The 16303-nt window shown below is 42.2% G+C and overlaps 3 protein-coding genes across 4 annotated transcripts; 2 read left to right on the top strand and 1 right to left on the bottom strand.

Annotated features, from left to right (window-relative positions):
• Positions 1–1270: 1270 nt before the first annotated feature.
• On the bottom strand, positions 1271–11833 carry znf646 (zinc finger protein 646). Of its 2 annotated transcripts, none has more exons than XM_067576756.1 (4): positions 11696–11833; positions 7304–10120; positions 6007–7086; positions 1271–4816 (listed from the first exon to the last, which is right to left on the bottom strand). In XM_067576756.1, the coding sequence occupies exons 2-4, from the start codon at positions 9910–9912 to the stop codon at positions 3925–3927; spliced, it is 4581 nt and encodes a 1526-aa protein (XP_067432857.1). In that variant the 5' UTR covers positions 9913–10120; positions 11696–11833; the 3' UTR covers positions 1271–3924. The 2 variants fall into 2 exon arrangements, with proteins under 2 accessions (XP_067432857.1, XP_067432856.1); XM_067576755.1 differs by lacking the exon at positions 11696–11833 and adding an exon at positions 10860–11253.
• On the top strand, positions 11384–14674 carry znf668 (zinc finger protein 668). The gene is made up of 2 exons (XM_067576762.1): positions 11384–11535; positions 12094–14674. Exon 2 carries the CDS (start codon positions 12102–12104, stop codon positions 14106–14108), a length of 2007 nt encoding a protein of 668 aa, XP_067432863.1. The 5' UTR covers positions 11384–11535; positions 12094–12101; the 3' UTR covers positions 14109–14674.
• A 188-nt stretch (positions 14675–14862) lies between these two features.
• gjz1 (gap junction protein zeta 1) lies at positions 14863–16155 on the top strand. Its single transcript, XM_067576766.1, is given in 2 exon segments — positions 14863–15767; positions 15769–16155. Coding segments are annotated over 2 exon segments (426 nt in total). The 5' UTR covers positions 14863–15590; the 3' UTR covers positions 16018–16155.
• The last annotated feature ends 148 nt before the right edge of the window (positions 16156–16303 follow it).

Below are 16303 nucleotides of genomic sequence, written 5' to 3' on the forward strand. Positions count from 1 at the left end.
ACGACTCCAACAATGTTCAAATCCAGAGAAATCTGTAACTTTAATCAAGGTAACAGTCAGTTTCATTTGGTCGTCTGTCAGATGTCATATCTCTCCTTTGCACATACGTCAGTGTTCTGGTTGTCCGCCAGAAACTGTCATAAATTCTCTTTTTATCCACTTTTAAGCCACATTTTTACAATGCACTTTTTAGATCTTGGTTATTTTAAACTATATCTTTTAAACGGATGAATGATTTTAGTCATCGGATGTTTGGATTTAAGTGATCAGAGAAACAAGCTGAGCAAATGTTAGCGGCAGCTCGGCTCGCAGTCCCTCCAGTTGTCCTGCGTCCGCCAAACAGCGTCAGAAAAACACTGAATTTAAAGATTCAGTGTTTTTACCAGTTTTAATCACCGGGTCAGTTTGTTTTGGAGAGGAGGAGACCTCTGCGGATAATTTGGCTCCCATTAAAAACATCCTGAACGATGAACACTGAAGTAATCCTAACCAGGAGAAGCTGGTTTTTTAACAATGAAGACAACAACTCCCATGATCCCACACTCTTTTGTTATTGTTTTGATTGGGAGACCCCTAGTGGCAGAAAATTACAAATTGTGCGTTTAAAGGTTTATCTGAAGATAATCTGAGGCTTCAGTCATCTGAGTTGATAAAATTAAGTGGATATCTTCAGTTACAGTCTTTATAGTAAAAAATTCATTCTTTGTGCCTTGCCGGACAGTGTTTTCCTGTTCATATGTAGTGGAAAGATTGTGACAAAAAGAGGGAATTTGGCACTAAAAAGACTAACTTTAAGAGATGTTGACTTGATTTGACTAATTTGGACAACTGAAGCTTCATATTAGCTTCATATAAACTTTTAAATACATTTTGCACAGAAGGACCCCCATCATTTACATTGAAAGTGCATTATGAAGGGATCTTCTACTGGTCAGTATGAACAGGAAGAATCATTACAGCAAGAAAAAGATGTCAATGTTCATTTAGACACAAAATGTTTTAGGACAGACTTGAAAAACTGTGAACCTATCCTTTAAGAAGCTTCATAGATATACTGTATATCATAGTCGTTATCACTTAGAAGAATGTGGACAAGAAACAAACACATTGTATTTTCCAAGTCTTTTAATTGCAACTAGTTGAATTTTTAATAATTTGCTTATATCCTAAACTAAGTTCTAACAAAGAAGTAAAAATCTACGCTTCATAGTGACAAAATAGTTATATAAATATGAATTAAATACTGAGCAGACATTTTTGAGCACTGAAAATCCAATAAATGGGAACATGTGGTATATGGTTTTTATTACACAATAGCTAATCTAGCAGTTTTCTCCTGCAGAGGAAAATCTTTCCATAAATGTTACAGAACCGATATTTCATTCTAATATTTACAGAGCTCTGAGATTAACACACGCCACGAATACCAGGCTGTGATTGTGATCAATGACAGAGGAGTGAACGTGTTAAGTGCCGCAGGGGATGAGAATGTGAACATTAAAAAAAAAGAAGGAAAAAAAGTTAGTTTACAGTTTGAACTGAAATGTGCATGGAGGCTACCAATGGCATAAGAAAATATGTTACAGTCAGATTATCTAAATCATTACAATTCATACAAATAAGATTTTAAATAACGTAAGAAAAATGGCAGATGTCAAGGTGTGCAGGTGTCTCGTGAAGACTTTTTCAAGGCTACTGTCAAGTTAACTGAATCTGATGAAGACAAAACACACGCGATGGACTCAGTTCATGCACTGAAACAAGACTTTCAGCATATTGCTTAAATATTACGACCCGCAAACTAGCTGAGGTGAACTATCGAGCAGCCGACTCGCTGATTGCGAGCTGATCGACCCACCAACGAACGACAAACAGGTTGGCTGCATTATTATAAATTTCCTGTCCTCCTTAACTTAGGCTACAAGTGTTTCAACTACACATGTGCAAATATAACTCTGAAAACGGCAGAGAAACAATCATGTCATGGTGAAAACTAGCAAACGACAAAGTAAAATCTTGAAATTGATGCTTCATCCATTGTCACTCTATTTGTCTTACAACTGATAACTGAGTCTGTATAATTACAGTGTATTCTCTACAATTAAGCTGCATGAGGCATTTAAGTAGCAGTTGCTAGGTAGGCAGAGCTTTCCATGAGGTATTTCATACTTCTGACCAGTGCCAAACATACTCATACATGAAATGTGATGTATAAGGCATAAACAAAATCTAATTTTAGATTGTTTAAAAGCAAAGGCCATGTGTTCACTTTTGCTAGATTTCTTTAAATGTGAAAAGAAACCAGTTAAGGAACAACAGGCACAAGAAACAACTTGGCAATAAAAATTAAAAAAACAAAACAAAAAAAACAACAGAGAATCAATAATTGCACATTTTTCACAAAACATAAGTGGTTCATGTATTCAGACAGGAAAGATGAAAGTGGTTCGTCCTTGTAGATCCATAAAGCTCTGGTTTGTTTGTAGTAATACTTGTGCTTCGTAGAAATGAGGCCACATATATGTTTGACTTATATACAGTATCTGTGAGGAGAAAAAAAAATCCAGGGAGATAGAAACAAAAAGGAACCACTTTCACTTTACTGTCACTTTTGTTTCCTCTAAAATGTGTTAACTGATTGTGGCTGAACAGATTCACAAATCAGAACATACGTAATTAAAAAAAAAAAATTACATACAAGGAAACATGAAATCAACATTGTGTTTTACAGTATTACAAGTACAGTGAGAGGAGGTCTGTTCACATTTAACTGCTACAGTCGACTTACATTTCAGGCACTGGCACTTCAACATAACTGATGCTTCTCAAAAGGTTGGATTTACAGCATGTGGAGCTGCAACTAAATGTTGGAGTGAGTGAGTCATGAGCAAAAAAATATAAAACGTGTTGAAAATGGCACGAGAGAATAATAAAAATGCTATCTATGCTCAGTTTGAAGAAACTGACTCTCTACAATGTTTTACACGTCAGGTGCGTTCCTTTTGAAGGTTTACCCTGAGTGCTGCCGATAACACGCCATCCTTGGCTCATTCATTCCTGCCTTTTTGTAACTGAGCTAATGAATTACAAATCGACTGATGAAGTTTCCTTAAAGGCTACATGAGTTTTAGAAGACAGCTTTTTCCTTTTTTACAACATTCATAAAAAGTTTTTCTATTAAAATATGCACATAAAATAACAGGAATAAATTAATAAATACATCCATTTTAGCATACAATGTCACTTAATGTGAATATTATTAGCAGTACGACTATTTACTTGATAATATGATTTTTAGTAAATCACTTTGTCACTGACCTTTGGACACACCCAGAGGTATTTGACTTAATAATAACAGGCTTGTCCTATGTGAAATCCCAAAGGAAAGTGACCAGTCCTTCAACACTGATGCCTAACAAAAGGATTCAGAGATAAATATAGTTTGTTTATTTTGTTTCCTAAGGAACTTACAGAGGCACTGAACACAATTATACATAGCAAGAGAGGAGAAATTCACCGTTAGAACAGTACTGTCTTACAAAAACATGTTATCAGTCTTACACGGACCTGGGCTGCACTTCTCTGTTCGTTTTGGTTGCTTGGTTTGTTTTGTCAGTGAGGAATGAGCGGCGATGTTTTTAATCACTCGCCCTGTATTCTGGGATCCTGTGTATTCATTGAAAACATTCAGGCTTTATTAAAAGCTGACCGATAAACCCTCTGGAGACTGTCGCCATCTGTTGTGGAGGTAAGACTGGAAGCCAGTCATGAAATGTGCACGCCTTCAAAAAGGAGCTTCTGTCAGGACAAAGGAGCACTTTCTGAAAAAAAAAATACTGTTTTACAATTATTGATAGAGGAATAAATTAGAGATAGATAAGAGGACCATATGTCCTCTTTTTTTGTAGATTCGGCAATCCTGCTTCAAAGGAAAGACCCCATGTCTAAGTCCATAAAGGTATTAGCATCCATGCTGAAAGAGGAGTCGTAGGTCTGGGTGTTCTGGTGCATCTTCTGATGGTGCCTCAGGTTGGACTTGCTGGAAAAGCTCTTGTCGCACAGCAGGCAGGCAAAGGGCTTCTCTTTGGTGTGGATTCTTCGGTGACATATGAGCTGAGTGGACACGCGGAACGCCTTCCCACACTCCAGGCACTGGTAGCGCTTGGGCTCCGTGTGAATGCGGCGGTGGTTCTTGAGAGCCATCAGGTTGGTGAACTCTTTCTGGCAGACGGAGCAGAAGAAGGAGCCCGTCTTGTGGCTGTTCTTGTGGTTGAGGAGGGAGCCGGCGTGGCGGTAGGTGCGGCCACAGTGCTCGCAGACGTGACTCTTCTCCTCTGCACCGGCAGAATCGTTATCCTGGGAATCGGTGATGCTTCCTGGAATGTGGGACAAAGGTGGTGGAACCTGCTTGGGAATCCTGTCGATCCCTATGGTCTGATTTATTCCTGAGTCCCAGCAGAAGTCGTTATCTACAGGTTCATCCACGCCTTGTGGATAGGGGCCCTGAGCCCTGTGGTGCATGTCCTGGTGCTGCTGGTAGCTGGCCGTGGTGGGAAAGCTCTGCTGGCAGATGCTGCACACCACAGAGCGTTCCTTAGAGTGCATCTCCATGTGGCTCTGCAGGTGTGCGATTAGACAGAAGGTCTTGCCACACTCTGGACAACAGTGACGTCTCATCTGGGAGTGTATCTGCAGGGTGAGAGGATCAGGAAATGTCTGGAGACACAAGGTACAGTGGTGCAGGTTTTCGGAGTGGGTCTTTTTATGGTTGAGGAGGGAGCCAGCGTGGCGGTAGGAGCGGCCACAAAGGTCACACCTGCAGCAAGGATATATTCATGTTCAATCCCTCATAACAAATTGCTATCAAGATCATATAAAACAACAATAAACTACTATACTGTCAAAATAAAAGCCTGACCAAAGCTGGATTTTTGAGGCCAATACTGATATTGATACATTAAAAAAAACAATAATGGTCTATCAGCTGATATTTGTTTTTGTTTTTAACAACATAATTTTAATAATCAAGGATGCCTTAGTTACTTTTTAAAGATCTGAGACAAAGATATTTCCTAAATGGGAGATTTTACAGTTAAAGGATGAACTTGTCTGTTGAACAAATGATGTAACAGTGATATCAGGGTTCAAACATTAATGTTTTTCCACTTACCTGGTTGGGAAAGTCAATTTTTACTTGCCTCTATACAAATTGTTTTATTTATTAGTGGTTATTGGATAACAAAGACTTAAGTTAACTGTCATGTTTAATCTTTATCTAAGTAAATGAAACAGAACATGGATACAGAGTGTCATAGATGTGAAGCAACAAACATTCTTGCATATTGAAAATGGTTTGACCCATCCTCTTATTTCACTGATCACTAAATTCTTTTGATCAGCGCAGTTTCTTCCAAACAACAGAACGGACTCCCTAACCCGATGGCAAATACATTTTTTAGACTCACTTCTTCTAGGCTTTCTGATCCCTCTTTAATATTTCTCATTCTCGAGAGTATTTGTGGCAATGAAAAATTACACGCTCAACTGATTCCTCTATTTGACAGTGTTCACATAATCCCGAGGGATGTTTGTTTCATGCATCACACTACAAGCCTAATCAATGTCAGCTAATATCAGCCAATGTATCTGTCTGGCCAATTTATCAGTCGGGCTTTCAAAATTATAATAATACTAAGACCCTGATGAAGGCCACAAGCCGAAACGCATCAGTCAACTAATAAAGTTGTTCCTCATACTGCAAGTGTTGCGGGAGTTCTCATCTTTCTAGACTTATTTCCCTTCTCCGTGCACCTTGGAAGTAGGTGAAGTTGTGCCAAAGATCCTCACTCTGCATCTACAAAATTATACTAATCCAACAACATTCAAAATAAAGTTCAGGACAGCTTTGTTAAACAAACTATAAAAAAAATATAAAAACTGCCCAATTATGACCCAAAGACAATATAAATAATTGCATATTCAGTTCACAACAAGACAGTAACTCACATGAAGCACTTGTCTCCCCTCTCTGACTGCTGGACTCCAACTCTCGTTGAGTTCTCCTGACCTCTCCGGCAGCGGTGTCTCTTCAGGCCAGACCTGCCCTGGAAACTCTTTCCACACGCCGGACAGCTGAAGTGACTCACCGCCCGGTTGTGGACCTTCTGGTGGTTGTGTAGGATGCTGGCAAGGCGAAAGGCCTTCCCACACGTGAGACACACATACTTCTTCTTCTGCGTATGGATACGAGTGTGATTGCGTAGAGCCATGGGGTTCGTGAAAGGCTTGGAGCAAAAGGTGCAACTGAAGTGTCCTGTCTTGTGGGTATTTTTGTGGTTCAGGAGGCTACCTGCGTGTCGGTAGCTACGATTACATATGTTACACGTGAAAGGCCGCTCTTCTTTATTTGGGGACATATTTGTTTGTACCTCACTACTGCCTGACGGTCCATCACAGGCATGGGCTTCCAGTTGGTCAACAGACAGAAAGGCCTGCTTGCATTGCTTGCACTTAAAGGCTCTAGATTTAAAGCCTCTCCTGCCTGCAGCCCCATCCTTCCTGAGGTCTGCACAGACGTGGGCTAACAGCTGCTTCTTTCCCCTAAAGCCTTTTCCACAGTTTTGGCAAGAGTGCTTTTTATATGCAAAGTGGGTGCGTAAGTGGTTCTTTAGTGCCAGTTGATTGGAGTAAGTGTTGTTACAAACAGAGCAGTAATATTCACCTGTTTTATGAGAGTTTCTGTGGTTGACCAGACTGCCTGCGTGGCGGTATGTACGCCCACACTGGTCACAAGCGAAAGGTCGTTGGTCGCCTGTGTCCTCTGATTTGACTGAAGTTTCAGATTTTGTTTGTACCATCTTTTCTTCAGACAGCTGCTTACAGCGCCGGACTGAGGTAAAAGCCTGACTGGGGTTTTCAGTTGAGGACTGCATTCCTTCATCTGACCTTGTCCCATTCATCTGCATGAGGGCCTGGATCTGGTTGTTGAGTTCCTGGATTTTGGCTTGGTTTTCTTTGTGCCTTCTCAGGTGGTTCAATAGCTGCTTCTGAATTTTGAAGGCTTTCCCACACTCATGGCAAGTATGCCTGGGGGAGGAGACAAAGGCATGTGGTTAATTCTGTGTTTGCACAACAAGGACTACACAAGGAATAGAGCCACAGTGAAAAAAACACATCTGCGACACAAAAAAATGCTTTTTTTGTTTAACAATTACAAATAATTTCCAACAAGAATTGACAACTGGCGACACAACATATGAGAATTTTGTGAGAATTCATGATATGCACTCTTGTTGGAACTAACCTCTTAATATCAAAGTGGGACCTCTGATGGTTTTTAAGGGCCAACAGGTTGTAGAAACGTTTCTGGCAGACGAGACATCTGAACACACCTGTTTTATGGGATTTTTTGTGGTTAAGGAGGGAGCCAGCATGTCTGTATGATCGCCCACACTGATCACATTTGTACTGACGATCCTCTGTATCCACAGTGTCTTTGACGTGACTTGTTTCTTCATGCTGGGTGACATCGTTTACTTTTATTTCCACTTTACCGTTTGTTGACTCATCTTTCTTTCCAGCCGTGCAGCCATGGTTTTCAAGATGATGGTAGCTGGTGCAAAAGATGCCACAGCTGCCGCAGATGATACTGTGCGCTTCCTCCTTGCTTCCAGAGCCAGCGCTGTTGTTCACATGTAAATTAGTACTGTTATTTACCTGGTCTGTGTTGTGTAGAAGCTGATGAGTAATCAAGTCCTGCCTATTGGCAAAACTTTCCCCACATGTACTACAGATAATCATCTCCCCCGGCTCTTCGTCTTTCACTTCTTCATGGGAGGACATGGAAGAAGGCCCTGAGCTTGCAGGAGTGCTGTGGGACTGTGTGTGTCCTCGGAGGTGGCTCCTGAGAGCCCTCATGCTGGTGTAGCTGTTTCCACATATAGAGCACTGATAAAGATCACCATCATCATCCTCCTCGTCAGCATTATCACCTTCTCCGCCACCGTTCAGCTGATCACTGCTCATATTTTCATGGAAACTCTGTTCAAAGTAACTTTGGTCATGGCTACCGTTCAGACCATGAAACTCTACATTACTCGCTGGATTTCCAATGGCACAGTGGCCATTGCTGTCCTGGAAGTTAATACTACTGTCATAGTCACTGCTAGTAGTGTCATGTTGCTGCTGTAGCAGTGGACAACTGTGAGACTTAATACCTGCAATATCTGCAAATGTCTCACCACAGTCTGCACACATGTGCCTCTGCATCAGGTGTTCATTGTGAGGTAGATGCACAGTCATGTCTTGGGAAAAGTCCTGATTAAACTGCTCATGGTACAACGCTCCATTGCTGTGGTCAAGTCCATTCTCCTGGTCGATACCAAGTGCAAGGTGAGTGCTGTCCTCTTCCTCCACTTGGGAAGAGAAGCAGCCCTGCTGGTTATCCAGAGTCAGAGGCTCTGAGGAGAGCCAATCTCCCTCATTGGTGAGGCTAAAAGATGATGGCTGAGCTTTGTGGAGGCGAAGATGACTTTTGAGGGCGGCCAGGTGAGGATAACTCTTTCTGCAGATGGAACACTGGTAAATCCCGACCTGATGTGACCTTTTGTGGTTGATGAGGCTTCCAGAGTGGCGGTAGCTTTTCCCGCAGATTTGACACTTGAAGGGACGCTCATCAGAATCTACAGTAGTCTCTTCAGTTTTGTTTTCATTGTCAGTGTTTTGTGTATGCACCAGAGCAGGATTGAGAATGTTCACGTCTATGATTGGGGGTTCTCCCTGAGTGCTATTGGAAGATGGTGTTCGATTATTAGAACAGTCCGAGTACACGTGACCGTTGCTTCTAATCTGCTCCTGTGGCTGATCAAAACCTCCAAGATTATCTACTGATGACACGGAAGGAACATTATTTATAGGAGATGCATAAAAATTTGACTCAGGTGAAGCAATGCTATTGTCGTATGAAATATTATGGTTTTCTGAAAAGTTGTCTTGAAGCCCAAATGACACAGATGAGGAGTTGTGCATTTGGATGTGTTCCTGGAACTCTTCATCATTGGGAAATAGTACCTGACACAAATGGCAAAAATTAACTGGAGCATCCTGGCTCTGAGGTGAAAACTGGTCCAGTGATGTGCCTGTGTATGACCCGCCCATCGAACTGGGGTCTGCCCCGCTTCTTGCCTTGTGAGTTCTCTGGTGGCTGTAGAGGGCAGCCATGTTATTGAACAGTTTGAAACACACCGTGCACTCAAACATTCCAACTTGGTGAGTCTTTTTATGATTGGTCAGGCTTCGATGGTGTATATATGACTTATCACACAAATCACATCTGAAAGGTCGATCTGCGGCATCATCAGAGGTCTCAGATTGTGCATTATAAACAACCCCCACCTTGTCCTCAGCTGGGCTGTTTTCTGTAGAAATCCCAACGCTGGTCGACTGCTCGTTCAAATGATGCGGGTGATTATTTTCAAATTCATGTTTATTTTCATGTGTGGCATACTCCATATCTACTTTCCTATATGACTGCTCCTTTACTCTCCTTGTGAGATGAACCCTCTCATGTGTAGCAAGTTGTGTTGCCAGACGAAAAGCCTTCCCACATTCTGTGCAGGAATACTTTTTCTGAGAGGTATGGCTCCGTAGATGACTTTTCAGGGCCAAAGCGTTAGAGTTTTCTTTACCACAGATGTTACATTGAAAGGAACCCACATCGTGAGTCTTTTTGTGGTTAGCTAGGCTACCGGCATGCCTGTAACCACGTCCACATTCATCACATTTAAATTTGCGTTCTTCTTCTTGTTGAAGGTGAGCATCCATGTGTTCAAGCAGACTGGGCATACTGGGACATACCATGCCACACTGTTTGCAAGGAAACCCTGTTGTCCTGCCAGGGTCTTGCACAGCCATGACAATATAATGATTGAAATAAGTGCACCAGACACAGAGTGTATGAATATGCAGGGGGGAAATGCATTAGATGCCTTTCTTGTCCTTATAAAAAGAAGACAGTTCTTTACAATAAAAGGTCCAAGGAGCATCCAGGGAGGGGACACTGCAGATGATTTTGATAACTGGATCCACTGGACTTGGATTTAGGAGAGGCAGGTGAATCAAGCTGTTGGCGACAGAAGAGACATGAGTTTGAGATGCAAGGAATACATTAACAACTCATGTAACTTATTTTTCCCAAGATTGCTCAGTATTCAATCTGTTTTATATAATACTCTACACATGATAAAGGGTACAACAAAAAATAACTGAAATATTTATATATATATTATTATTATTATTATTATTATATAAACATTTATAAATATTTTGTATTCATGCAATCATTCTACAATACAAACTAACAACTTAACCAATACAACACACCCATGTCAGTTCTGTACATGAACATCTCATAATTTAGATTGAGATTCTCTGATCTACATTTGTCAAAGTCGACAATAAAAAAATTAAAAAAAAAACGCCAAGCAATTTTGATTTAAATGCGTGTTTAGCAGCATGTAAGCAGCATCTGCACAGGCTGCATCTCTGCACGAGCAGGCTAATTTGGACTAGCTATGTCAATAAACCGGGACACCAACGCCTCTCTCTACAAATTTATCGCCACAGCAAATGGCCATATTCTCCGACTTTTTAAAAATGATTCAACTTGAAGGCGCTCATCCTCATCTTACTAAAACGACGAGCGAACAAACGAATCACAGTTGAATTTGTACACCAGAGCAGTGAGCTAACGTTAGCGCCCTACCTGCTAGCTAAACAAACATTGCACCAAAAAAGCCAAGAAGTCGTTTTTTTTTTAAAATGCGGGATCACAGCGGCAACAAATGCGTCAAATTAAATACCTGCAACAGTACTCGTTCAATGCACGCTCCTGATGATATATATTCATTCATTATTTTAAAGACATCATTTTTATCTAAAGGGCAACCCCCCCTTTTTAAACAATTGCCTTTTTTTCTTCCATCCGTATTTCCACATTGCTCTTGTTGCTAGGGAACAGGAAATGTGCAGCAGTGAAATACTTCCCCCTCCAAAGTCGCTAAAAGTTGATGACATAAAACGGCACCCAGCGCTGTGTTAAAGTTATCATAAAGAACAAATCAAACACAAATAAAAAATTGAAATATCAGTTTCATTATACTGCACTTGGTTTTATCACACGTAGCTGAGCTATTGACTGACACTAACTTTTTTTGTACAGTAATAATTTTATCTCCAGCTTAATAAGCCATTATTGTCACAAAACGTGTTAAATTTATTAAAAACAACCTGGTTTTATCAGGTGGTTTCTAGTAAATTTATATAGTGCTCTTTTCGATATATATATTTTTTTACATTATACGTATTAAAATGTTGCACACTTGGCTTGCCGGGAGCTGTCGTCATCATGGTCCTAGAGCCGTCCTACTTCATTCTGCAGCCAGTCAACACGGATCATCGTGTCTTCACAAGAAATGCAGTCGTGTACCGAGACGCTTCTCCAGGCATTATCGACCAACTATTAATGTCCTGATTCAGGTAAGAAAGACCCTTTGAGTCTAAAAATACAGACACGGTGCAAAGACAGAGCTGATGATGCCACTATCGAGTGAGTTGGTGCCGCCGGTCCTAAAGCCAGCCATTTTGAGTTTGTGAAAAAAACAAATTAGCAAGCAAGCTAACGAGGATGAATACGTACATGTTGTCACCGGTTGTTAACGCTGTCGCATCGACGCATGATTGATCGATCCGTGTCTCTGGCCGGACACATATCAGTCATTCACACACTCAGTGATCTTTGTCATTGCATCGCCAACTTCCTCTGGCATCAAAGCGGTTAGCTTATTGTCCCTGAGGTCCTAATGCCAGCCATTTTGTGACTTAATGCACACCCACATATTTCTGTTATTATGTTATAATACAGATTTTTCCTGGTGCAGCATCAGTCACTGTCACTGATTATCATCTCTGCTAATTCATACCTGACAGGAGTGTGTCTATGGAACAAACTTATCTTACAGTCTCCTAATGCTGCTAATAATCTATTTATAGAATTATTGCAGTGAGGGTTTTTTTTTTTATATCATCCCTTTGCAGATATAAAGATGACCTCTCCCCAGCCTGGCAGCCCACCTCTTGCAGAGCAGTACACCCCTCCTTCACAGGATGAGGAGAGCCCACAAGAGGAAGAGGTGGTGAGAGATCAGCCTGCAAAAAAACGTGGCAGAGGCCGGCCTCCGAAAGCCAAACTGTCATTCAAATGCTCTTCATGCACAGAGGCTTTCAGAAGTCTGTCAGCTCTGCGGAGTCACAAGCTTTCAGCCCATGTAAAGGACCGTCAGCAGCAACACTCGTGTTCTCAGTGTGCTAAAACATTCTCAAGCAAGGCTCAACTCTCCAAACATGAGCGCACGCACTCAGCCCAGCGTCCCTTTCAGTGTCCTGACTGTCACAAGGCTTACAAGACGCCCACAGAGCTGCGCAACCATAGCCGCTCTCACACTGGGGAGAAACCTTTCGTATGCACAGAGTGTGGCAAGGCCTTCATGCAGGCTATATGTCTGAGGATCCATATGACACAGCATAGTGGAGAGCGTCCGTATTCTTGTCGTCAGTGCTCCAAGAGCTACCCCACCCTGTCTAAACTGAAGGTGCACATGCGCTCTCACACTGGAGAGAAGCCATATTTCTGTGCTGAGTGTGGTAAGAGTTTTGCCGACCCCTCCGTGTTCAGAAAACACAGGAGGAACCACCAGGGCCATAGGCCGTACGCCTGCGTCGAGTGTGGGAAAACTTACACAGAGCTGAAGGACCTGAAAAACCACGAGCGCTCCCACACTGGAGAGAAACCGTACCTGTGCTCAGACTGCGGCAAGGCCTTCTCTCGCTCCTCCTCTCTGGCCTGCCATCAGCGCATTCACTCCCAGAATAAACCCTATCAGTGCGAGCAGTGTGGTAAAGGCTTCACCCAGCTGTCCTCCTACCAGTCTCATCTCCGCACTCACTCCGGAGAGAAGCCGTTCCTCTGTCCACAATGTGGCAAGATGTTTTCTGATCCTTCCAGTTTCCGTCGCCACCAGCGAGCCCACTTGGGTTTCAAGCCCTACCCTTGCGATAAGTGCTCCAAGAGGTTCCGGCAGCCGGCCGATCTGGCCGTGCACGAACGTGTTCACTCTGGAGAGCGGCCTTACAAATGTCAGAGCTGTGACAAGGCCTTTGTAGCATCCTGGGATTTGCGGCGCCACATGCTCGTCCACACAGGTCTTAGACCCTTTTCGTGCACTGAGTGCGACAAGTCATTTGCGGAACGCTCCAGCCTCAACAAGCACCGCCGTGTGCACTCCGGAGAGCGGCCGTTCAAATGCGAGGAGTGTTTGAAGTCATTCGTTGTGTCCTCAAGCCTGCGCAAACACGAGAGAACTCACCTGGCTGAACAGTCTGAACAGCAGCAGCAACAGCAACAGCAACAACAACAACAGCAACAACAACAACAACAACAACAGGAGACAGAGGCCGGGTCAGCCTCAGGCTTTACCGGCCACACAACTCTCCCTCAGTTCTCCTGTACTCACTGTGATGCTACATTTGGTACCTGGGATGAAGTTCAGGCCCATGAAAATCTTCACTCCGTTGACTCCACTCCTCCAACTGTTACCAAAATTGTGCCCCTGGGCTCACATGTATGTGAAACCTGCCAGGCGGAGTTTGCACAGCTGGCAGACTTGCAGGAGCACGAGAAGCAGCATCCCAAGCCGAGGCCCCACCTCTGCAACAGCTGCGGGAAAGGCTTCCTCAACAAATCTGGACTGCGTAAACACCAGAAGATCCACTCCACCAGCAAACCTCACAGCTGTCCCCACTGTGGCAAAGCTTTTCTGTTTGCTGCCTATCTTCGTAAGCACTTACGGACTCATGCAGACGCTGTCCCAGCCACTTCACTCACAGACATAAACATTATTCATACGGACCCACTCCCCTCTCCTCAACCCCCCAGTGAGGTTACCCCCACCACTGTTGAACCCAGCAGCATATCCCTGACTGTTCCAGTGACTGTACCTGTGACTGCTTTTCAGACTCTGCCGGAGTATTTGGTCAAGGAAGAAGGACTTTAAGCTTTTTTTTTTTTTTTTACTGCTGTGGAATTTTCATCCCACAAATATTTAGCCAGAGGCCTTAAATCTTTTTAGATGATGGGTCTGATTTCAACAAAAAAAAAAGTGTTATTTTTCGCAGTAACTCCCTTCAAACCTTCAAAAAAGTTCAAAATGGAGTTCCCTTCATGTTAATTGTTAGAGCTTTGTCATTGTTTTGTACTGTCATGATATTTGAAAGATGTTACCTATGATGTTGTTGATGTTTTAAAATATATGCTGTACTATCAGTCGCCTACTATGAAATTGTCTTATTTGTTGTAATCTCTTCATAAATATGTGGTGTTGAGAACATATATGCCGATCAATGTAAAATCTCACTTAAAAATGTTGTGATGTCAGGTAAATGTTTTATAATACATTTTAAGTCCAGCTTCTCTTAAATCCTTTGCATTCATTCAACTTACATTTTGTTGGGAAAAAAAATATTTGTAACTGTTTTACTGTGTAATTATTAGTAATAACCATCATCTAATTATTAAAAGAGTTTAAAAAAAAAACAAATTCAGTGGCATTCCAAAATGTTCAAGAAGAGGAATTAAATTTTTTAATATAAACAAAAAATGTGTCTTTGTTTGTTTCTTCATGTTCAAAACCAACTTGTGTTCATGTTGAACCAGTTTCAGTGTTGGTGCAGTTTTTCCAATGCATGAAGATCTTAAATGTTAAAGAGAGAGATGCTTCCAAGTAAAGTGAGGTCAAGTCAACACATCATCATGGTAAGAAGCTGTATCACATCTGGTGATGACTGACATTTCTTGAACCCATAAAAGACAGAATGCAGAGCGAGTGATAGTATTCCATTAGCAGGCTGCTATTTAAAGGTAAGCTCACTTATCTGCTACACTTTTTTCCCATTAATGACAGTTTTACCTTGAAGTACATTAAGAACCACTTAAATCCAGACGCACAAACAGACGTGTGTATATTTGCTGTGACATTTGAGAATGCTGAAATGAACAGTTTTCATGCTTAATGCTTTCACGCTTCCTTAAAGTCCACTTGTGAGCTGCTGGAGCTTTGTTGGTTCGACAAATGAGAACACGTGTACTGGTAAGGCTTTCTTTTGTGTGTTTGCATTGCAATTCATAGGTACTTTACATTTAAAGATGGACATTTTTTGATGGATTATACAGAGAAACTCAAAATGATAAGACTTCTGAGCCAAATATCTAAAAAATGTTCATTATATTCTGTTCCATTTCTGCACTGACTTGACTGTCGTTTTGTTAGTTTTATACTCTGATCCTGAAGAAACAACATTTGACTGTAACTTTATTTTTTACGGTTGAAATGACAAACTTAAAACTGAAACCTGAGATTAAATTTCTTCATCCATTGAAAGGATTTCTTGTGATAAATAAGCAGAACTGAAAGTGAAACAATCTGTCATAAATATGGATAACTTCCCTACTGTTAGATACCCAACAAAAGCCAGGAGTGATGATGGCAGCCATAGTAACAGGTCTCATCCCCATCCAGCAGACGGCGGTGGATGCCACCATCATCTACAAGTGCCGCTCCCTGTGGTTCGGCCTCCTGTGCATCCGCCTGGTGATGCTCTTCCTGGCTGAGCTGCCATTTACAAAACTGGACGCTGACATTGCCTGCGACGGCACCACGCAGGGTCAGCATCTGCACCCGAGCCTGTTTTAACAAACACCTCCATAATGCTATGATGGTGGTCTGGAACTTCACCTATATCTTGGTTATCCTTTCTGTCCTGCTCATGGAGCTGTTTGCCTCCCACCTGCCCTCCCCGGCCCAGAAGAGGAGCTCTCAGATGAAGATTGATGGGGAGCTGGAGGCTCAGGGGAAAGAGGAGGCTCGGGTTGTGCGCAAAGACACCAGAGGCAAGACGGTCATATAGATCTCCACAGAGACAGAGGCACTGTGGGCTTCTACCTGTTGAGCATCACTCTGCATATTCTGGTCGAAACCTGGTGTGTGTATGTTCTGCTTCCTTGGAACCTGCCCGAATTCAATAATGGTCCATACAAATGCTCGACAGACATCTGCTCTAAATTACATGTTTGTGTTGTGATGGCTGCACCAGAGAAACGCATGTTTATTTATGCTTTGGCTTCCATCTCTGGCATGATTATTGTTTGTTCAGTCATATTTTGCTCACTACCTTTGCAACTTTTAAGTACTGA

Source organism: Thunnus thynnus, chromosome 20 (assembly GCF_963924715.1).
Source record: "Thunnus thynnus chromosome 20, fThuThy2.1, whole genome shotgun sequence".
NCBI lineage: Eukaryota > Metazoa > Chordata > Actinopteri > Scombriformes > Scombridae > Thunnus > Thunnus thynnus.